Below are 23,175 nucleotides of genomic sequence, written 5' to 3' on the forward strand. Positions count from 1 at the left end.
AGGGAAAGAAGTGAATTTAAGCCCAGTCATTTACTGCCTCAGCCCATAAGCAATGTGTCTTTCTAGGGGTGTTATTTTAGCATTGTTTAGGTTTTAAAATACAGTTCTGGGTTGTAAAGGATTAATAGAAAGTAGGAACAATGACTGATTAATTATTTTTCCTAAGAAAGATTTTAACTAAAATAATAAATGAGAGAATTAATTGTAGACCTGAAAGTGTAAGTAGAGGCACTAGAGCTGCCTCACAGTCAGGGTGGTTTAGTTGGTTCATCTGTGAATTTGTTTACACAATTTGAACCTTATTCAGCATGTTGTAATGCTCACGTAACCTCTACTATATATAGCTAATTTGTCTGAAACAACTAGACTAGCTTGAATTTTGTCCGGTTTTAAAACATGGTGCAAAGTCTTTTCTTTCTGAAGAGCTGTTCCCTAAATCTTGGGGTCATACCTGAACAGTACCTCATGTGACCAGGTAGTGCTTAAATAATATTGTGGTTGTTACGATGTATAGTCCCAGTCAGGTATTGTTCTTATTATGCTGTAAACAAGAAAAAAGTCCTCCTTGCCTGGAGAACTGAGTCATTTTTCTTACTTTCTTACTATGTATTGTATGCAGCTGTCCTTCCAGCTGAGATCTTTCTTCTGTAATATATTAAAGCTACTAGTTACATGCCTATATTCTAGAAGTTGCTTGCCTTAAAAAAGCTTTACTTGTTCCTCCACATCACAGGTGTTTAATGAATGTATTCAGTATGTTCATAAGTATCTGAACATCGTATTTTTCGCTTTAGATTACCAAGTTGTGATCTTTTGTCACTGAATTGAGTGAAGGCTTTTATAGCTAGTCTGTGTTGCAATCAATTATAGTTGAACTATATTGTAATCACAAGGAGCTGGTATTATTTAAAAGGGAAACAATAGACTTCAGACTGTGTGCTTTCTGTGTGAAAACCTATTAACCACATCAAGCTTTGTTATTTTGCTTGTTTTTAATATTCTTCAGGCATTCACACACACAGGGGGAGGGAGGTGTGTGAAGTTCATTTTACTGAATACTACTTCTTCCATAGTGAAATAATTCCTCTTAGCCTTTTAACCAAAAAAAACTTCTTTTAACCATCGAAGAGTACCAAAAATAATGTTACCGAAAAACAGATTTGTTTGTTTGCTTTGTTTTGTTTAGTTGTTTCAGAAGGTTTAAGTTATATCAATGGTTATCTAGAGATGTCATAACTTTCCCTAAGGAGCATCCCTAACCTACATAACTTTTAAATAGTGCTGGGAAATCCAGGTTGGCCCTTTTCAGGAGACATAACCTTTCAGCTACTGGGAACGTGTCACCCTACGAGCGTTACAGTGTTTGTGTGATTGCCCTTAATTTAGACGTCCCTGTCTCTGCTTCAGACTAGCCTCTTGTCCGAATCTTTCATCTGCAAATTGTACTCTTGTGAAAGTGGAATGCTAACACTCCCAGCCTTTTGAGGAGGCAGAGGTATATAGGCTCTGTTAAGGTGTTTGATGTCTCCCCCACCGCCTTCTGAACATTGGAAACTAGAAGTCTAATGTTGTATTTGACCACCAGTTACTCCTTTCATGAATTCTTATCTGGTTTTTTTGCTTTATGTCAGTCAGTTGCAGTTTATGGGACTGCAGGATAAAGACAGTAAAGTCAAGTAAGGGGTTTGTTAGATAGGAAAGTTGGGAATGTGAACTCTCAGAATTCATCATGTAATGGCATCAGTCCTGTGGGTGGTGACCATAAGAGGTAAACGAAACTTGCCAAAGGGTGAGCATATTTGAAGTTTGAGAAGAGATTAGTTTTAAAATGTATACTGGTTGTTTGCTGGCTTTGATCTTTTGAAACCATGTGTGAACAGGAACCTCTGACTTACAGTCAAACAGAAGTCACCTCCCTCCAAGAGCAAGCCAGTTTATTCCATCAGCATTGTTGCTCATTGGCTGCTGGAGGGAAAAAGAACTGCTTCTGTGGGGAGAGTGTGACCTGATGTTGGATTAAAGTATACATATAGGTATATTCTAATGGTGCAGCTTCATATTGCAGCTAATTAATCTGACAGCTGGTTACCTCTGTAAGAGGTGGTCACTATTCCTTTTCCTGTCACTGATGCTGGGCTCCTGCCTCCTTTATGTTGATGTTGCAGAAGGCCAGTTCAGAGAGTTCAACAGGCAGAAATCTAAGCTTTAAAATCAGGCAACTTATAGTTCGCCAAGACAATTCACTAAGGGAAGAGTGAAGGAGTGAATCTCCCCTTCTGGCCATTAGATTAGCTGTGGTAAGAAAAGTACCCATCAGGGTGGGCTTGTGTGGGCATCTGGCTGCTCTAAGGTTCTGCTCCCTTTGAAACAAATGGTCTTGCTGTTCCTACCAAGTTTCAGCCGCAACTGTGAGCTGGATCTGATTCTGATTTGAGAGAGAGCTCAACTTCAAACGTGCATATCCGTGCTGTGTCCACCAACACCCACCCCACCCCCCCAAACCCCAACACCCCAAATAAAGCACAACACAACCTGAAAATTTTGAACCTTATTCAGCATATTGTAATGCTCATGTAACTGCTACTATACAACTACTCTACATGCAAACAAACCCAGTTGAATCAGCAAGCTGATCTGTTTCAGTGCTCTGGCAGGAATGGGTGGAATTGCATCTTTTGGCAGCAACAGGTAGTTTGATCAGTTTATGGTGACTGAGAAACAGGGAAGTTAGATGGAAACTGAAAAATGAGGTTTCAGTTTATTTAGTCATATTCAGTTGTACACAGCATATCTCTGCACGGTGCTGGAGCTGTAACACTACAATTTACCTCTTTGAAACCAAGCTGAATTTTATCATGGTTTTATTTAACAGTGTTCTAGCACATTTTTTTTTTTGTTGAACTTTATTAGGATAGCTTGACTTTCAAACTAATTAAAACACTCCTGTTTGTCTTGTTTCAAAAAAACTTTGTTTTTAATATTGCAATCACTTAGCTAAGAGAAAAAGGAGTAAAGTTATTATCAAGTTGCACAATTTCGTTTATTTAAAAATGCTTTATATAGTTATTAGATGCAGTTATAAATGTTCACTTTGGAACTACCTCAAGATTAATAGTGATGCATTTGAAATGCATTATTTTTTTATTGATTCTTAATGTAGTAAATTACTGAAGTTATTTGGCAGCAAACAGAAATAGCCAGTGATGTTGTTCACATTTATTTTCCTGATAGCGTCACAATTTGCATTAATTGCATTGCAGCTGCACTCACTTATATTAAAAAGCTTCTACTATAATTAATCCTTTTTATTTCAAATCATTTTGGCACAATTTCTAGCAATAAACAGTCATAAAAGACAGACACTTGAAAAATAACATACAAGTTTCTTCAATATACCTATTGCTGTTTTTTCCTGACAAGGAATTATTGATAGGCTTCTAGGATCAAGTGCTGCAAGTGGCTAAGACTTAAGACCAGTTTGAAAAATGCTAAGTGGATTATTTTGCATAAAAAATAGACAGGTTTTGAATTTGTGTAATTAACCTGTGTTTAGAAAATACCTTGATTTATGTCTACATTTGTATTTCAGTTGCATACATTATGGAAATTAAATTTATAATCCATTTAGCTGATGTGATCATAGTTTTTAGTGCTATCATTTATTAGTCCTTGTATGTTAAATGCTCTAAAGGCTTAAACCTGCCTTGTGTAAAAAATTACACCTCTGCATTTACATTTTATGAGTCATAGTTGGAATTCCATTTTAAATTCGGGTAGCTTTGATATATTTAAGGAATTACAATAGCTTTATTGTTACTAATGCAGGAACAGCAAACACTGACCTTATACATTGCAAATTAATGATTTATCCCTCTAGTTTGCTTTTAAAGTCAACTATACAAATGAGGATTTCGACTTCTACACCTTGAATAAATCATATAGCTCTAAATATAATGCAGCCTTTGGCTTTGAACTCGTTATTCTCAATTCTTTCTGCAAGGTCTAACTCACCTCATAGAAATGTTCTTTCAAAAGTTTAAGGAATTGTGTATATTTTCTTAACGTCTTTGTTGGAATATCATTGAGTGATTACAGTTACATTTCTTCTTCTTTTTTCCCTTTTTTTGCTCATTGTGCTTCCTTTTCGAGGTTTGCAGCAGATTATGGAGGAATTAAGTAATGCCAAAACACTGCTCTTGAAGAGTAAAAAGAACAAACAACGATGTTATGTTGATGATGCCAGGCCTTTATCAGCCTGGCAGTGATATTAATGGTGCTGTAAAGATTTGGTTGTCATTGTTAGAGATGCTGATGTGGCAAACAAACTGGACAATGGGAAAGGCTATGCACAGACGGCATGTTTCAGGAATGTTTTTTTAAAGGCAACAGTCTTTTATTTTTCTTTTGTTTATGTAGGCTTTCTCTAAATGATGTCATTCTTTCTCTCTCTAGCTCTGAAGTTTCCATCTCTCCTTCTTTTGAGAGCTACCATAAGTACTTTTTTCTTCCAGTCAAGAAGGTGTTACTTATCGTATGAAAAATATGGAAAGTTGCTTTGCGTTACATCAAAATGTGGTCATGCAATAGATCAGCTGAGAGTGGTATTGCGGGAGTTTAGCACGTTTTTGAAAATTCTGAGGAATATTCAATATTCTCAGTTATACAGTAAAAAGATTTTTCGTAAGTGCTGCATATTCAGGTTGGGCTCATTTTTGGTTCAGTGATCTTTTGACAGGTGTGTCAGGCATAGGAAGGATTGGACATATGACACAGTCATAACTGGTGAACTCTTGGCTTGGAAATTAAGATGATTTGATGATGCTATTAAGCAGTAGAATTCACCAAAAATATCCAGTAAAGAACCTGTATAACATGCAAGAGAAATAGTTTATTTGGATTAGGTTTAAACTGTACTGGTTTTACGTAGTTATTTTTAAGGGCAGACTATTTTATATGTAGCAATTGATATGAATTGAAAAATATTGCTTGTGACGATGCTAGTGGAGGTACAGATGCTAACTTTTTTTGGAAGACATTCTTGATGCAGTTGCAGTGTCCTTTAGCAAACTTTTATTTTCTTGACAATATATGGAACTGATATGCTTCCTGTTTGCTGTCATACTTCAGACAAGAAGATTAATGACAGATAAGCAGTGACCTTACCTTTTAAATCACCACATCATTAATTTGTAAAATTTGGGATCTTGGTATTTCACAAGAATATTCAAATTTCAAACTTTGGTTGAATATTTCTAAATTCATGCAATACCTGGGCTGTTGCCATACCAGAAGATCCTATTCAGGCACCAAATTAAAAAGGAGTTAACAAAATGTTGAGAAATAGGCAATAGTCTTCAGATTTCCTTCATGTACAACAATAAAATATAATGTGCTTTTAATTACTTTGTTTTTCAGGCTCTTTATGAAAATATGCTGGTGGAGCTGCCATTTGCTAGTTTTTTCCTCTCAAAATTACTGGGGACAAGTGCTGATGTTGACATTCATCATTTGGCTTCATTAGATCCAGAAATGTACAAAAATTTGCTTTTTCTCAAGAGCTATGAAGGGGATGTGGAAGAACTTGGACTAAACTTCACTGTGGTAAATAATGACCTTGGGGAAGCACAGGTAAGAATGGCTTTTGCTTTTTTCTTTTATGTATGACTCCTGAATCATTACTACCCCTCCTAGTTAATTTTTTAATTTCAAAGTGATAGGAAACAACTGTTAAAGGTGCTGTGTGTTGTGAGGCATCGTGGGGATTCTGACTCAATATTTGGAGTAGACAATAACTAATCTTGTACTTAAAAAAAACACCTTATGATGACTTAAAGGTCTGGTCTTTTAAGCAGTATGCTATAGTGATTATTTTCTAATGGTCATATATGAAAAATTATATTCCTGAGATTTCTTGAATGAAGTATTTTATGTTGTTTATTTGATTGCACTTCGAATAACTGCAAAAGTTAGATGATATGTAAACTATAGAAGTACTGCATGGTTTTGAAATCAGAGTTAGAAATCAAAATGGTTTTAAATAATAATGACCCTTTATTGTGAGATAAGCATTGTCTCCTTTAGCTGTAATTTTCAAAGTAGAGAGTGTGAAGTTAGACCTTAATTTTTTTTTTTAATCCCCTCCCCCCCCCCTTTTTTTTTTTTTGAGAGGCTGAGATGCCAAGTGAGTCAGAGGGGAGAAATGGGTGTTCAGTGCTTCTAAAAAGCAGTTAGTTAGGGCCAGTTGGGTAGGTCCTTAAGTATGAGTTCTTGGCAGAATTGTACTATATAATTTGATTATGGCTTTTACTTGGTCTGCTGTGAGTACTAAAGATCACTTACGCTCATAGTAGAAAATCAGTGTTGTCAGAGCTTGAAAAGTATGCCTTTATGTGCTAATTCAGTGAACTTCCTTAGTTAAACTCTTTTGTCATGCTTCCTGTTTACTTCTGAGGATTTAAAATTGTGTATTACTTATTGTCTGCTTATAGTTGATTATTGTATTTAATCAATAATTGAGTCAAAAACATAGACCTGACCATATTGTGACATGCAGCAGCATCCAAATTCAGCCTTGTTTCTTGTGGAAGAAGCAGAGGCTGTAAAAGGGGGTAAACAGTTCTTCTGGGTTTGCCTGTTAGTCAGGGAAGTCTGGGACTACACCCATCTCACAGAAGCATCAGCACCACTGAGGTGCAGCATCTAGTCCTAGAAAATATTGAGTTCTGCACTGCTGCTTAAATCATAGCAAGTTTGATGACCAAGACTTCTGCTTTAACAGCATCAGGCTTGGACTTTATCTTTACTCTTCTGCCATCCATTTCCTGTCATTTTGGAAGATCCTAAAACCTGGATTGCGTTACAATTTTAAAATAGTCTTCTTCAGATTTGGGGTTCCTGAATCATGCTGAAGGGGAGAGTCAACAATTGCCTGATATAAGTAATGTTTCATATTAAACATATGCCGTATGGGGTGGTTTTTTTTTTTTTGCTTGGGTAACACTCACTGTATGAAAACTTCTGACTTGCACTGTCTTTAGAAAAAACACTCAAAAACTGGAAATAAAGGCTTGTGATACTGAGGTATCAGAAAGTGTGTTCTTAGAGCTCCTGCTGTGTTGTACAATATTGTACAGTAGAGCTCCTGCTCTGTTGTAGCAAGTGACTGATACTGAATTGTGTTCTGTAGTATCCACATATTTGGTTACTAGGGTACAAAACACACAAAATGGTGTTTTCCAATATAACGTAGGGTTTTTGTGGGGAAAACGAAAGTCTGTTTGTATTCTAAAGCCATTCTTTTAGATACACTTAAAGTAATAGTTTTGTTGATTGCAACTAATGCAAATGCAGTTTAGTCTCTTATTAAAAATGAAAACCAGCTAATATTTTCTGGAGAGCTTGTGATTTCTGTACTTTATACATCTACTCTGTATGTCCTCAAAAATTAGCCACACATTAGAACCTACCTCAACAAGTAACGTAGAAGGACATACAAAAGAGAAGTAGCTCAGAAATAACATACAAGGAGATCCAAGTTACAGATGTTGCCAGCTCTACCTACTGCAACAAAAACTTATAAAAAGTACATTCTTGCCAAGAAGCCTAATTTGTTTGTTAAAATTCTCTAAGGGCTAGTATTATCAAGACTTTTGATTTTTAATTGTTCGGCATAGCTCTAAAATGAAGTTTAAATATTAATAGGGCGTTTCTGAATAACTAAATGAAATGTAAGTTAAATTACATATTCTGATGCTGTATTGCTGTGTTTATACTTGGAGTGAGAACACTATACCAGTGAGATATTAGCCATCTTTTAATGAGACTGTGTGTTAGTGCAGTTCAACAGAACTAATTGGTTCTTGTCACTGTCTTCTGTGTTTTAATGCAACAACTTACTTTTTAGACTTCATTTCGTTACCTTAATAAACCTCATATGGGTAAACACATTTCGTCTGGTATCCAACTCGTGTAACCATTGCATATTAATGAATTGTGTCAAGGTAAGGCTAATTCACTTCGGGGAAAAGAGCTTAATTTGCACTCCTTATGTTGAATGTACATTATCTCTAGTTTTCAGCTAAACAACCACTTTAGTGTCTAATAAATTAGTGCCCAATAAATGCATCATAAATCTATCATTGTAAATAGCTATCCTCATGACAGTGTCCATCCAGCAATTGTGGCACAAAAGCATTATCTGCAATGAAAGACACATTCAAAAGGGGCTCTATTGCTTCTGTCAGTAGTAGAAGGTAGAAATTCTATTATCAGCTTATTGATTCCAATCCTGTAATGTGCTTTTAGATCCCATTAAACTATTGTCAAAGTGCATTCACCAGAAGTTGAAAAAGGTACTTAATAATTTGCACATTAGACCTGCTAATTAGGGGAGCTGTGCCATCAACCTTATCTTCCAACCCCAAATAGCTTTAGCTTTTGATAAAGACCTATCTAATGCAGTGATACCAGCCTAGACTTCAGCTATTTGATCTGTTGCATAAAATGGGAGCCAGTAAAAAAAATCTGGAAAGAAAGTCAGCCTATAGTTATAGGTGCCTTCAAGTAGCTCTGTATATAGATTTTATTTTTCCTTTTATCTTGTAGATTAGATGGTGATAAAATGGTTATAAAATGCTTACAGTAAGTGTAAGGTTAACAAATTCAAGAAAATACCTCCTCTTTTCAGCTCCCCCTCCCTCCTCTCTCTGTGAGGAAGGTGAGTTTTGTGTCTGTCCAAGGGAAGAGGGAACGATTCAAATATGGGTTGCTCTTCCTTCAAAAATGTTAGATTTTGTATACCAGCGAGTCATCTCAGACATTGATTCTTGAGATTACCTGGATCGAAACAGTTAAATATAAGACTCCATAAACAAAGTGTAGAAGCACAAATCCACAGAAAAGCGCTATAATATATATATGGCAGCAGTTTCTGTGAAATCCATGTAGGATAGAAGTTGGTGTCAGGACACCTTCTTGGCTTTTTAAACAGATGTGAATGCCGTTGCTGTTACTGAAAACATGTTGACTCACTAAAGCAGAGTTCTTTCCTTTTAAATTTCACGGAGAATAAATTTTGAAGCCTTAAAAATAATTCTGCAAGTTTCTGTCTTGGCAACTTGTTTACTAGGATACAGTGGCTTAGGTGAATCTTTTTGGAGGTTTTTCCAAAGCAAAATATTTGAGGCTGATCCTTCTCAGGCAGATTTATAACACTTGCAGCCAATGCATTCCTAGGCATTCAGATGCAGTCTCCTACCTGGAACTCCTGCCTGAACATCTGGAAGGCAGATGACAGGGAAAGAAAGAACACTTACATGTCCTTATTTTCAGAATGGGGAAAAACTTTAGGATTGATGTGAACAAAAGCCATCAGAATCCAAGAGAAAAGATCAAATATTTTCATCTGTCCTAAAAACACATTTGTAGGAGTTCTTGACTATCTATAAGAGTGCTTTTAGAAATTGCACTGGGGATATATGTTTTATGTTTTCATACGCAAAGAAAGAATACCTAGACGACTGGTGCCTTACTCTTTCATAAAATGTTTCCTACTTTACCCTCTAAATATTCCCTTTTTCTCCATTAGCTTGGGAAGCAGCTGCCACTGCCACATCTGTGTGAGCAGCAGTGAGCATTAAGTTTGTCTGCCAATGAAGACTTGCCATTGTCTGCTTGTAATCACATTACAAAGCGACTTTGTGTGACAGGTTATTATCAGTAATCCATGGAGATAAATCCCCTGAATTCTGCTTGACAAATATTATGTTACTCACTGTTTTCTTGATTTTTTTGGTGTATATTTATTTCATGGTTATGCTAATGTTCAAAATAGTAGATATAGTAGCACAAAATGATCGTCTGAACCGTTCACTTAAACTGCAACCATACGTAAAATAGAGGTTTACTCTTTTTTTTAACAAAGCACGGTGATTTTCTTAAATGAGAATATAAATTTAAGTTCATACATTTTTTTTTTAGTATGCACTTGCAGAAACATACAATTGAATTTATAGCCAAGAAAATCATAAGTGCACGCAACCATAGTTCCGAGTGTATCTAACCTTCATGCAGAGGCCTAATGCAATACTTCTGTCCACCTTACTAAAAAAAGTAAAGCACCTTTCCTTTCAGATTTTTAAAAATATGAGACTTTTCTATGCCATTTTGATGATTCCCCTTCATTTTGACGACATACTTTGTGACTATGGAATTGAATTCAGTTACCTATGGTGTTGTCTGAATGACCTGAGTACTTACCTAAATAATATGTATCGTTTGATTGCTTTTAAAATTTGTGATTTTGATAATGAACCAAGTTAAAAATAATGTTTTTTTGTAGTTTAATCTTAGTTCTACAGAACAGAAAATAAGGCGATGACTAGTTTTCTCAGCCATCCTTTGTAACCTGTGTTATCTTGCACCATCTAGTGGTCAAAATTGGATGGATAAAAATGCAAGCTTATAAATCTTTTAAGCTGTAATAAAGTGTGTTGTGGCCTTTTTGAAAAGGAATTCTTTAACAATCGTTCCTGACATGTGGAATTAAGTGGGAGTTCTACAATAGTCCCTTTAAAATTCTGAGAGAACAATGAACAAGTAAAAAGTGAACTGCATCTGCATTTACTATTGTTTTACTGCCAGCCTGAGTGTTACCATTTTCTGCTTTTAGTTTTACATCCTTCTTAGCCTTTATGACATAATATATTTATTGTTCCTGCTACATTAGACCTTTTGTTTCAGAATCTGATGATACTTTGACAAAGTGGCAATAGAATTAATCTTAGATTGACAAACTCTGAAAATGGATAGTTAGATCACAGGAAAACCCCAGGAAATTTGGTTACCTGAATGCTGTAGTCTTACTCGTGGCATTACAGGTTTGAGGGGAGGAAGAGGAGCTACAGAGGTGTTGCTGGATCAGAAACCAAGGTTTGCTACTTACAATAAAAAGATAAAAATAAAAGATAAAATATAATTTTAAAAAATAGTTTTTCCTAGTTTCTAAAAATGGTCTTTAGAAAGAGTCTGACACTTTTTGCTCTGATTTGCAGGAATAACATTGTAGGGAGAGAGAATAGCTTTTATAATAAAATGAATTCAGCTTTCCTGACACCCTTAGACCACTGTGAAGCCAATACTATTACAGTGCAAACATAAGCATAAATTAATCTGTGTCCTGATCTCTGTTTGCTGACCTGCAGGGAAGCTTAGACATTTTACTTCACCTAGCATTGGGATGAATCCTAAAATACAGCAGTTTTATAGAACACCCTGCCAGTAGTTCCCTTTTGCTATTTTAGGAAGGAATTCAGTTTAAGTGCCTGAGTTTGGTTGGGTTTTTTTGTTTTGTTTTGTTTTGTTTTTTTAAATAGTGAGCTCACAGAAATTATTGTATGCAAATGGAGTAAGAACTATTCTTGTTTAATTTTGATGTCTACGTTCTTGAGAGAAGCTTGCTGAGTTAATGGATACAAATATGTTTTAATATGGCCAAATTCAGCGTATCCATATTTCAGTTGTATGTCTTGAAGCAGCGACAATAATAGGTAATAGGCAGTTCTGCAAAACGAATAGTGAAGATTTGTAAGTGGGCAGATAGCGAAGTGTTAGTGGTGTCGAAGTCTCAGCAACGATTTGTTCATCTGGAATATCATTAGCAACTCTGATCCTGTTATATACTAAGGAGGACAAGCATTTAAATAGTAAGAGAAAGCTTTCTGATCTTGTTAGGCCTTGTAAAAGGGTATTTTATAGGAGGAGGTGAAAGGAAACCAACTTATTTTAGTTCATTGAAAAAGATTCTGGAAAGATTAATGAAGTTGCTGCCCATAAGTAATACCTCATGGGTGTAACGGAGGAGGAAGGAAAGAGCTGGTTAAGCTACAGGACGATATTGAAATAAGAACAGCGGGTATGGACAAACTTTATCCATTGGACTCGAAGTGGAAATCAATGTTTCTAGTCATTAGATTAATCCAATTACCGACTAACTTTCCAGTGACAGTAGTAAACTATGATAGTGGGATGAAGCACAGTACATTTCTGGACCACATCGTTGCCTGCAGTAGCAGAGGAGAGAAAGCTTAACAGTGCGAGGGCCCCTTCTCGTCAGATATTTCCCCTGTGGTGTGGAACATGTCTCATACTTCTATTAATATTCCTTGTGGACTTAACCAATAAAAATATCCTCACCCTCAAGCCAATCAGTGGCACCAGGTGCTGGCCTGTACCCCTAGACTGGCTGGCTGCATCGAAAGCTATCCTGCCTCTTGTGTCCATGGTTCTTGTTGAAGGGGACTAACCCAGAAGGGAGCAAGCTAGTGCGTGCAGGGTATGAAACAGTCAGATAAACCGACACCTTCATTTTACTTAATTCTTCAGGGAGCAGGATTTTAAGCATAGTCAGTACTACCTGCACACAGATGTGGTGGGGTATAGATGAGTTTTTTTAACTGTAGGGGTAACAAAAGTGAGAAGCTTGCAGTTGAAGGATTAAAGTGGGAAGTAAGACATATTTTAAACACCTATTGTAATTCAGGTTGTCCTAGCTTATCAAGAAAAGTGGTAAATACTCTATTACATGGAGTCTTTACACCAGGATTCCCTGTCTCTCTAAAAAATGCGCTCTAACTCATCTATGGATTTATTGAGTTAAATACAGGAATCTCTAGACAGAATCCTCTGGCCCGTGTTATCTGGGAGGTCAGATTCACAGATCTTAATGTTCTCTTTTTGTCCTTAAAAACCTAGGAATCAAGTAAAAATCTGAATGCTGAAAAGCACTGTGGATTTTTAATCTTACCACTTTGCATTTTGCTTAGTACTGGAACAGCTCACATTATTAGGTGGCATGCTACAAAAGAAGCTATTCATGTGTTTAATTATCTGTGCTCTGAAGATTGTGATTGTTACCAGAGACTAAAATACAGATTTATTTAGAGTAAAAATAAAAAACTGTTGACTTCAGAGTGTAGGAAACCAAACTTCTCAAGGCTTCAGAAGGTGACTGTATCTTAGCTTTTCAGGTTTTTTTATCATCATTTTAGTATTCAAATAATCCCTTCAGATTTGGCTACTACTCAGCAAAATTATCATCTTGTAGTAAATAGTATAATATGTAAAGGTCAGTAGTGTTTTAATAAGAACCACTGTTTGTCCTGGTTTATATCTTAATGCAATTACAGGATCTTTTGTTTTGTTTTAGTTTTTTTTCATTACAAATTCTTCCATGCTGAGGTATCTTGGTGTACTTGAAGGATAAAAGCTTCTGAGTAGAAAAACAAGGTGTAGGCTTGATTTTGTTGTTATTTTGTTGAAAGTACTGAACATGAATTTTCAACAGTAGGAAATGTGAATGCTTATTTTGTAAATTAGGCTTGTATCAGATTCTTAATTTTGACTCGGTGGACATTGATTTTACCATACTGTGATCCTGCGGAGTTCACTATCACCAGGTAGTTAGAGAAGAGCCCAGCCAGTCAAGTGCAGATTGACTAATCCAGCTGGAAGGAGAGTGCTGTGTGTGAGCTCTGTGCTTACACAGGCTACTCTCTCTTCCAGGGCACAAGTTACCCAAAGGGAAGATTTTCACCTCAGTTTCTGTCCGACTTGCAGTGGTGAATTCAGTATTACACACCATCTCCTGTAAAAGAGCTCTGACTTTGCTGAATATGCTTTCTGGTAATAAGCCACAAGGCCATACTGTCAGCTGTGTTAGGAGCTGCAGGTCTAGATCTAAAAAGGGGATGCCACAGAATGTGCTCTTAGGAGTAAACAGAAAAAACCCTACCTTTGTAACTTGTAATCTTTCAATTTAGTCTGAGGTGAATATTTTTGTATATTCTAGTAAACTTCAAATATATACTTCACTTACTAGAATGTTTAGCAGCTCCATTTTCCAGTTAGAGCACACAGAATTAAAGTTTACCAAGGTGATGAAAATTGTTGTGTTTATAGGTGGTTGAGCTGAAGCCGGGTGGAAAAGACATTCCCGTTACCAGCGCTAACCGAATCGCATATATCCATCTGGTGGCAGACTACAGGTTAAACAAACAAATCCGACAGCATTGCCTTGCTTTCCGTCAGGGACTGGCCAACGTTGTGAATCTTGAATGGCTTCGAATGTTTGATCAACAGGAAATACAGGTACTTCTGCTTAAAAATGCAGAAAAAGAATTGCTTTAAACTGTGAATAAATGTTAATTTTTGCCTGTAATGTAATTGTCTAATTTTCTTCACTATTAGGTTTTGATTTCTGGTGCCCAAGTACCTATTAGTTTGGATGATCTTAAATCTTTCACAAATTATTCAGGTAAGTATATTTTACTTAAATAAAAAAATGTATTATGACTGATTCAGGAATAAATATATTTGCTTTCTATTACAGCTTTTTAAAAAAGTTGTAAGGCTATTATTGTTAGTGTTGGTTGTTAACTTTGGCCAAACTTGCTAGACAGGCCTGGATTTCAGAAGATTGGGTAAAATGACAACCTACATTTATAAATGCTGGAAGATATAGGTATGCAGTTTATTTTATTCACACATTTAAATACAAGTTTATAGCTAGATAATTACAAGACATGAAATTCCTTTTCTAAATGGATGTTAGTCAATGGTTGTGTCAAGTTGCCCTGAAACTAAGTTTGCAAATGACTTTGGGATGGTTGTTTCTACCAACGTGTTCAGATACTTGCCATTTCTCAGACAGCCTGAGGAGAGAGCTTATATTTTTCCTTGGGAGAAATGCAAGGTATCTTTCTTTATTTATCATGAATGTAATAATAAAAAAAAGCTACTTTATCATCAGTTCACATCTGAGCTTACCTCTAGGTAAGTTGATTCATTAAATAACATCCTGAATCTTGCAGATTTTGCAGCAATCCAAAGTTACTAGGTAAATGCTAAACTAAATAAAATTAATTTAAAATAAACAAATAGAATTCGGTGAAGAAAGCTGTAGTTAAGAACCTGAGAGAGATAGCAGCCATCGGTGAGCAATGAATGAGAAACTGAGAATGCAGTGATCAAAGAGATCTATAGATAACGGAACTCAGCAACGTAAGCCTGCTGGTTTTAATGTTTTCCCCAAGCTTTTCAAAATTGATGGTAGGTTTTCTGAAGAGTTTTTCTTACATAAAACTATTCTATCTATAAATCATTTAAATCTCGTTATAGGTGGCTACACAGTAGATCATCCTGTAATTAAAATATTCTGGAGAGTTGTAGAAAGCTTCACTGATGAAGAGAAACGCAAACTACTCAAGTTTGTAACAAGCTGCTCTCGACCGCCTCTTCTGGGGTTTAAGGTATATGTCTTCCCACCTTCCTGGCAAGTTTCTATAAACACTATATATTATGATATGAGCTTTTCTTGTCTGTAAGAATTTACAGTTTGACAGTGTCCCACTGTGACTACAGAAACAGCTTCAGTGTTTGCACTTGTGTGTATAATGAATATAGTTTTAAATTATTTAATGAAATGTTGTTCTATCGTTTTGTGTGTTAACTGCAAAATTTGGTAAGCCTAAAACCACACTGGTTAGTGCGCTTACTCTTTGTCATGGAAGATCCTTGCTGCCATTTCATGTTACTGTACAGAAGCAGTATTGCTACCAGTTTCAAGGAACAGGTTAAGAATAATGTCTTCAAAATTAGGCAAAAGAGGATTTAGGATATAAAAGCAGCTATTCAATTTGAACCTCTTAAATTAACCATTTGAAGCAGGAGATTTATTGTTTCCTTCTAATTACTATTTATCTGCTTATAGGGTCACAGCTCATTACCCTTTGTATCTAAATATTTTGCTGCTATCTTTAGATTGCTATTTACAGTGAAGCTTAAGTGTGTAGAAAACTTTTGTCTACTGCTTATAAGACTAAAGGGAGGCTGAGGCAGGTTGAAAACATTTTGAAATTAACTTCTGTGAATATTTTACCCATGAGTTTCAGTTGGGCTGCAGAATTCAGGCTAAGAACCAGCCATAGACTTCTTTTCCTCTAATGTCGAAACATTCAATGGATGCTTTTCTGTAAGACAAAGAATAAATTGCTTCCTAGTGACACCAGGACCTTTAGTGCCGTGGTCATCAGCATGTTTATTGTTGTACTATTTAATAAAATTAATATTAAGGTGGGTTTATGTGGACCGTAAATATAGGTGTTGCATCATCCAGTTGCTTACAAATAAGATAAAAACTTGTTGCTAAACAAATTAGAGTCCATGTACTTAGTAAATTTTCACATTGTAAAGTATTGTGATACAATATTTAATTAGCAGTGGAGAGCTTAATTTCCTACATTTATAAGTAAAATAGGTAGATGAGCCCATAAGAAATGAATGCAGGTATGGTGTAAGTCATTACGGTTTATTAGCTGTTTTGTACAATAATACTATACTTACTACATTGTCTTATGGTGTGAATGAACATTTCCTCATTACAGAAATATTTCAGGGACAGATGCTAACATTTATATAGGAACAAGGAATTCAGATGTGCATAGTAGTCTGGAGGTAGAAACAATATATTTGGGATTTTGCACATTTTTTTCTTGAATCATACTGTGAAAGTTCATTGTGGGTTTTTGTTGTTGTTTGAGGTTTTGGGTTTTTTTAATGAGCATTAAAAAAAATAATTCAAAGGCAAATACTAGAAGAATTTCGTCCCATCTCTAGGAATCGGGCCCTTTCTTGTAATGTGTCCTGGGGTTGACATGTGATAAAGATGTCAAAAGTGAAAAATTAAACCCCCCCACCTTTATCTTCCACGTGCATGACTTAGATGTTTGTAGTACTTAACACAGTTTTTCTTGTTCAAACTTCATATGATTTACTTTTTTAAATAAAAACAGTTTTCCTCTGGAAAATAGACAAGATGGCACTCACGGACACCACAGTGGTCTCTGTCACAGACCTTTGCCAGTTGAATGATCTAAAATACATAAAAGCATATGTAGGCTGTCGTACAGTAGTGTGTGGATCACTTGCTAGAGGTGGTGACAGAATACTGCTGGAAACTTAAAACAGCTGCATTTTTGTAGGCTGCGGAGTGATTTTGAAGTGGAAGAGTTGTCTCTAGTGCCACACTCTGCAGGGCAGTGTGCCACTTTTCCTTGACTTCTGTCTATTCCCTTATGCTGCAAGTTCACAGTCTCTTCCCCCTTCAATCCTTCTGTTTGTTTTCCTATTTCTTTGTAAGCTGATGCGGATGTGCAGCACTGCCATCACAGCGTGTGATCATTTAAACCTCCTTTTGGTGCATTAGTTCTGTAACCTTCTGTGCAGTCTCACCCTCTGCATAATCCCTTCGGTGGCTGTAGCAAGTGCTGTGAGGTGCTGTTAGCTATAGCTCAGCTACACTCCTTCTATAGGTACCTAGGAGAGGAATGAGCGCTTTCAGTCAGTAATTTTTCTGTTCTGTGTGTCTGCTTCAGAATGAAATGAATCATCTCTTAGATTCCCCAAAACATACTAACTGTACATCCCCTTTCACAGTACAGAGAGCCTGGGGTGACTAGATTTGGAGATGGCTGTTTAATCACATGAATCCTATCTGGGGTATTCATTGATTGATTTGTGTGATTGACTACTTAAAAGCCTGTAGGCATTTCTCTTAAACTCTCCAGGTCTGTGTGAATATCACTGTACAGTCTCCTTACCCTAGCAACAAATGGGATTTTACAGGAGAGAACAGTTAGGAAACTGTAGGATAAGACCTAGATGCAACAGTGCACATCAGGTAACGAAGGGAGAATTGGGAAACAGTTGTGTGGAAACAAAGTAAAGAGAAGTCTCCCTTTGTTGTCATCCTTTCTAATTACAAGGGCAGAGCAGGAAATGCAGATGGAGCTACCCAGCTTTGAGGTAGCCAGCGTGACAGTTGAAGAGATGGAGGAAATGAATCAAAACTCGAAAAATATTAAGGCTGACCATGACACATCAGAAACAGGATGTAACGAAGCCAAATGTCGAAAGCTGAAGGTTGTGTGTGTACTTAGGAGAGAGGCCACAACCTGACTTTAGCATACGTGGCTAGGAAAAAAATTGAAGTAAAATAGTCATCAAATTTTCAGCATGATAGCAATAAGTTAAAAGATTAATTCACTGTACAGTGGACTTGCAAGCTCAGCCACATGCAACTGCCTTGGCAACAGAAAGAGTGAAAAGGCATTGCTGCTGCTTTACTGGGCAGCACTGAGTGGGAGTTGGGTCAATACTTGCATGCTGCTTGCGTAATGTCTTGTTAACATGGATTTACCAACAGACCTGGGGTTTGCTAGGTGATGTTTGCCAGAAAAGGAAGTGGGTAATTGGTATTATCATCAGCAATAATGTACTGGTAGCCTATGGTAGTGTGTGGTTGGGAGCTTTGAAGATGAAGAGTGCCAAGCCTCAGGAGTGCTGAATACTACCAGCCAAATAACTGTCTGAATATATTTATGTTGATGGTAGACAATAACACAAGCCATCTTCAAAGTTTGTTTACATTTTTAATATGGGTGCTGCATTTTTCTGAGAGGAACACAGTTTCTGGTTCTCACTCTGAAATCTTCTGTATACCATATATTGTGGAACCATCACATTTTCTTAAAGTTAGTGCATTTTAATTTAAGATAAGGAAATGTCTTGATATTTGTAGCCTGTAGATAGCACAGTCTAGCTTTGCATCATTTAAAATTTTTAAACTCGCTGACAGATTCAGACTCAGAACACTAAAGCTAATTAAAGTTTAATAAGTTTAATAAATGTGATTGTTACAGACAAAAAAAAATATGATTAAAGCATGGTTGAAAATTGTTAATTTCCAATCAGGTCACATAATAAATTTATGATACTTTTTACTTCCAAACTATCGCAGTTTCCCGCTGTACAGTATTTAATTATGCAACAAATGGTGCCCTTGGCATGACATTTCAATTTAGAACTTCATTTTTCCATTTTTAAAGCTAAAGTAGGGGAATTCAATTAGCATTTTGAAAGGGACACTAAAAATGCAGCATTTTAGCCATGAAATACTTTTTAAGGCCTCCATTTGAACAATAATTTAGGTTAGAATCTAATTGACCTTCTGCCTTTGGAGCTGGGATTTTTTTTTCAGTTTCTAAAATCAGAACTGTTTTACCTCAGGCAAGCATTTGATAAAATGAATACTTTCTTGCCAGCAAAAGCAGGGCTTTAGAGGTAACAAATATCTTTTTCACTATACTCTTTCTCAGAAGAAAAAAAAATCAGATATTATTAAAATAATTAAATATTACATACAAAATATCTTAAAAATCTGTTCCTCAGATCAGTGGTTATCACATCAGAAGAATAATCAGGGTTTGAGCCGTCAGTGTGTGCTCACAGCCCAGAAGGCCAATCATGTCCTGGGCTGCATCAAAAGAAGTATCAGCAGAAGATCAAAGGAGGTGATTCTCCCCATCTATTCTGCTCTTGTTAGACCCTACCTGGAGTACTATGTTCAGATGTGGGGCCTCCAACATAAGAGATCTAGACCTATTGGAGAGAGTCCAGAGGAGAGCCACAAAATTGGTCAGAGGGCTGGAGCACCTCCCCTATGAGGACAGGCTGAAAGAGTTGGGGTTGTTCAGCCTGGAGAAGAGAAGGCTCTGGGGAGACCTTATAGCAGCCTTCCAGTACCTGAAGGGGGCTACAGGAGAAATGGGGAGGCACTCTTTATCAGGGAGTGTAGTGAGAGGACAAGGGGTAATGGGTATAAGCTGAAAGAGGGTAGATTTAGTCTAGACATTAGGAAGAAATTTTTCACTGTGAGGGTGGTGAGACACTGGAACAGGTTGCCCAGGGAAGCAGTGGATGCCCCATCCCTGGAGGTGTTCAAGGCCAGGCTGGATGAGGCTTTGAGCAACCTGGGCTAGTGGAGGGTGTCCCTGCCCATGGCAGGGGGGTTGGAACTCGATGATCTTTAAGGTTCCTTCCAACCCAAACCATTCTATGATTCCAAGTTTGTATAATTACTGACTCACTATGCACATCAGTATCATCCCAGTAATAGCTTAGTGACTTTATAATCACTCTGTGAGGAAACTCCGAGTATAATTACTTTAAATAAAGTTAATCTTTATTTGGAGAATATAAAGTGCCTCTTGATTCAGAGTTCTAGACCAAGGTAGTGTAAGTACTTCATTTTACACGTGATCAGATCCACTGAAGTCATTAGTACTGTTTGTCTTGAAATTCCTAAAATTTAGGCTTGCTGTGAGTTATTAGTTTGGACAAATATCCCTTTAGGGCAAGAAATGCCTTTAGCATTGTATCAGACGGTTGATTTTAAGAAAGAAATTATCATTGTATATTGTGGTAAGTAGAAGGAAAATGATGGCTTGATACTTACTCATCCACTTGAAGACTTTATTAAATATAATTGGTGTATGCTAACAAACTAAAGCTCTGGAAGGAAAACACTGAGAGTGTGTTTGATCATGGTTTGTTTATTTGTTAGGGTTGGTTTGGTTTTGTTTGTTTGGATGTCACAAAGAAATTGATGTAGTACTATAAGTTGTACTTGGATCTGGTCACTCATTGATCCTCTTTCTCCTCAGACCATCATTTTAACATGAGAAGTAGAGAATTTGTGCGTAAAATTGGCATAGCACGTCACTTCATTGGCTAGAGCAAAATTGCCTTTGTTGGGATTTTTTGGTATACAGAAACAATGTTTTCCCTGCCTGGAAAAAGAACCAACAGTATAATTCTCAGAAGAAGCTGTGTCATAATGTAATGACAAATATGTCATTCAAACCCAACGTAACGTCCTTTTCCGTTTACCTCTGTTACTGCTAGTGGTCTGTAGTTCCCTGTGTTCAGCATGTGTTTCACTGTCAGAAAACTGCAGTGAAGCAGGAACCCATCATTTTCCTGTTCCTGCAGAATAAACAGCGTCCACGGGCATTTGGGAGGCTTTGTGAGAAGCTGTGAATCCCAGTTGTTCCTCCCGAATATAATAAAATTTTGTGCATGATGCTGTACTGCTTTTTCCATTTTGTGTTTCACTGTTTTTGTAGCATCATAAATTTGCAGGAATAGAGTGTATGAACAATAACAACTTATTATTTTTTCCTTTAAACCAGATAAATTGCTCTGTGTTCTGCAAATTAATGGATCTTGGTGGGGACAAGGTAGAGGAAGGCACTACACAATTCAGGAGTTCTTTTGGGGCCAACAGGAATGAAAGAAAATGCCGTTTGAGTATGTCATTGTGACATATTTTAATCTAATGATTTATTTCCTAGAAATCTGTGCCCGCTGTTACAGGGTAGGTTTGGGTAGGTTTTGGCTTGTACGTATTTTGTAATACGTTTTTTCTGTTGGATTTTCAGGAGTTATATCCTGCATTTTGCATTCACAACGGAGGATCTGATTTAGACAGGCTGCCTACTGCCAGTACCTGCATGAACTTGCTGAAGCTTCCTGAATTTTATGACGAAAATCTTATGCGAAGCAAGCTTCTTTATGCCATTGAATGTGCTGCTGGATTTGAACTCAGTTGAGTCGAACAGATGCTAATTGGAATGATCTGCAGAGGAACTAACCAGTGCCTACTCTATAAGCAGGACCCATACCCAAGCAGTTTTACAGAATCACACTGGTTTGTTTATTAAAGATCGTCTAGTTCCAACTGGCCTTGAATGTTTTAAGGGAATTCTTTCTAGATTTCTGCAGCTCTTGTGTCTTATCAAATGCCCTCAAGCAGGTTTCATTTTTAAACACGTTTTCTTAGTTAGCTTTCATTAATTAATATTACATTGACACTGCTTTATGATTCAAAACAATGAATGCTGTGTGCAGTGTGGCAGTTTTCTGTGTTTATGCAAAGAAAGAGCACATTTTAAGGAACAGTGACATCTCAGTGAAATTAACCAAAGATGAAGCTTTGGCTTTGTGCTGTTCAAACATAAATAATTTCACAAACTGGCAATAAAGTTGTGTACCATGCAGCACATTGGGATGAGACAAGGCTAACATCCTGTAATTAATCTTTGAGGTGGAAGTGAAGCAAATGTTTGCAGATATCCCAGAACTGGGAGGGTGAAAATGCTTATTACCGATAACCTAACATCTTTACTTATGTTGTAGAATTGTTTACAAATCATAGTTGTTGCAGAACTGATTTTGTTTTATACTACCTTCCCTCAAGATAGTAGGCACTGAGATAAAACTTCTATAATATTCCATTTGTGCTTTCTGAAATACTGTGGAGAAATCAGATTCACATTATTTTAAGTTCAACCTTTGGCTCCATCATCATCACTTGAACACTGTCGTAAATGGATGTGACTATCCATGTTTTCTCTGTTCTGTTTCTGTCTTTTGTGCCTGTACAGATTTTTTTTTAATGTATCAGACTCCTATTGCATAAACAGTACATACAAAAGTCATCACTTTGGAAAAATATACATGTAACAACTATTAAAATTATTTGAACCAAAGTTATCAGGCTTTATATTTTATATTTGAAGCCTGTGGTGTTCACATTCCTTTTCTCTATCATTTCTTTCCATCTTAAATACCTTATCTGTGCCGTAGACACTAGTCAGATTAATTATTGTTTTGTGACTAAACAGCTTTTATATCCATCTGCATGCAGTATTTCTGCTAAGAAAAGTAGGTGGGAATATGCTGCTTAATATCATTTGATATCTGGGAAAAAAATTGCTTTCATATGGAAGGAACTGATCCTCTAGTAGTAGGCACATCGTGGGGTATTTGTATGCAAACTGCAGTCAGTTTCAAAAAGGAATTACAGTTCAGACTGCAGGATTCATAAGTTCATCCCTCTGAACTTTAGTTTTATTTTTTAAATCATCAAAATTTACAATCAAATTTGTATTCATCTCTTATGCAAAAAAATACTTTGCTGTTACTGGAAACTGTTGGATTTCATATTTAATGAGCAGTAACCAGCAATATCCTTTTAAATGTGGGGAAACGGAGTGATTTTAAGGTGTTTACTAGTAATTATATTAAAATGTATAATTTCTTAATTTGGGTAATAAAAGAAGTGTTAAAATACTATTTGTAGTCTTGATGTACAGAAATAAAATTATTAGGTTTTTTTTGGTTTTGCTTTAGGCTTTTTATTTATGTTAAATGTTACATACCCAACCTGTTCTTTATCCCAAAATTCTTTTCTTGTATATTTTTCTACATAAATTATAG

General features: G+C 36.4%; 1 protein-coding gene across 1 annotated transcript in view; it reads left to right on the forward strand.

Moving 5' to 3' along the window:
- Nucleotides 1-22,441, forward strand: part of UBE3C (ubiquitin protein ligase E3C) — a 74,384-nt gene extending 51,943 nt beyond the window's left edge. The window contains exons 19-24 of the mRNA XM_010078903.1: nt 5,416-5,628; nt 13,957-14,145; nt 14,245-14,311; nt 15,175-15,305; nt 21,336-21,585; nt 21,647-22,441. Coding sequence (XP_010077205.1) covers nt 5,416-5,628; nt 13,957-14,145; nt 14,245-14,311; nt 15,175-15,305; nt 21,336-21,506 — 771 coding nt within the window. The 3' untranslated portion in view covers nt 21,507-21,585; nt 21,647-22,441. The remainder of the gene's footprint in view (nt 1-5,415; nt 5,629-13,956; nt 14,146-14,244; nt 14,312-15,174; nt 15,306-21,335; nt 21,586-21,646) is intronic.
- Nucleotides 22,442-23,175: the final 734 nt, after the last annotated feature.

Source organism: Pterocles gutturalis, unplaced genomic scaffold, assembly GCF_000699245.1.
Source record: "Pterocles gutturalis isolate BGI_N339 unplaced genomic scaffold, ASM69924v1 scaffold22078, whole genome shotgun sequence".
Classification (NCBI taxonomy): domain Eukaryota; kingdom Metazoa; phylum Chordata; class Aves; order Pterocliformes; family Pteroclidae; genus Pterocles; species Pterocles gutturalis.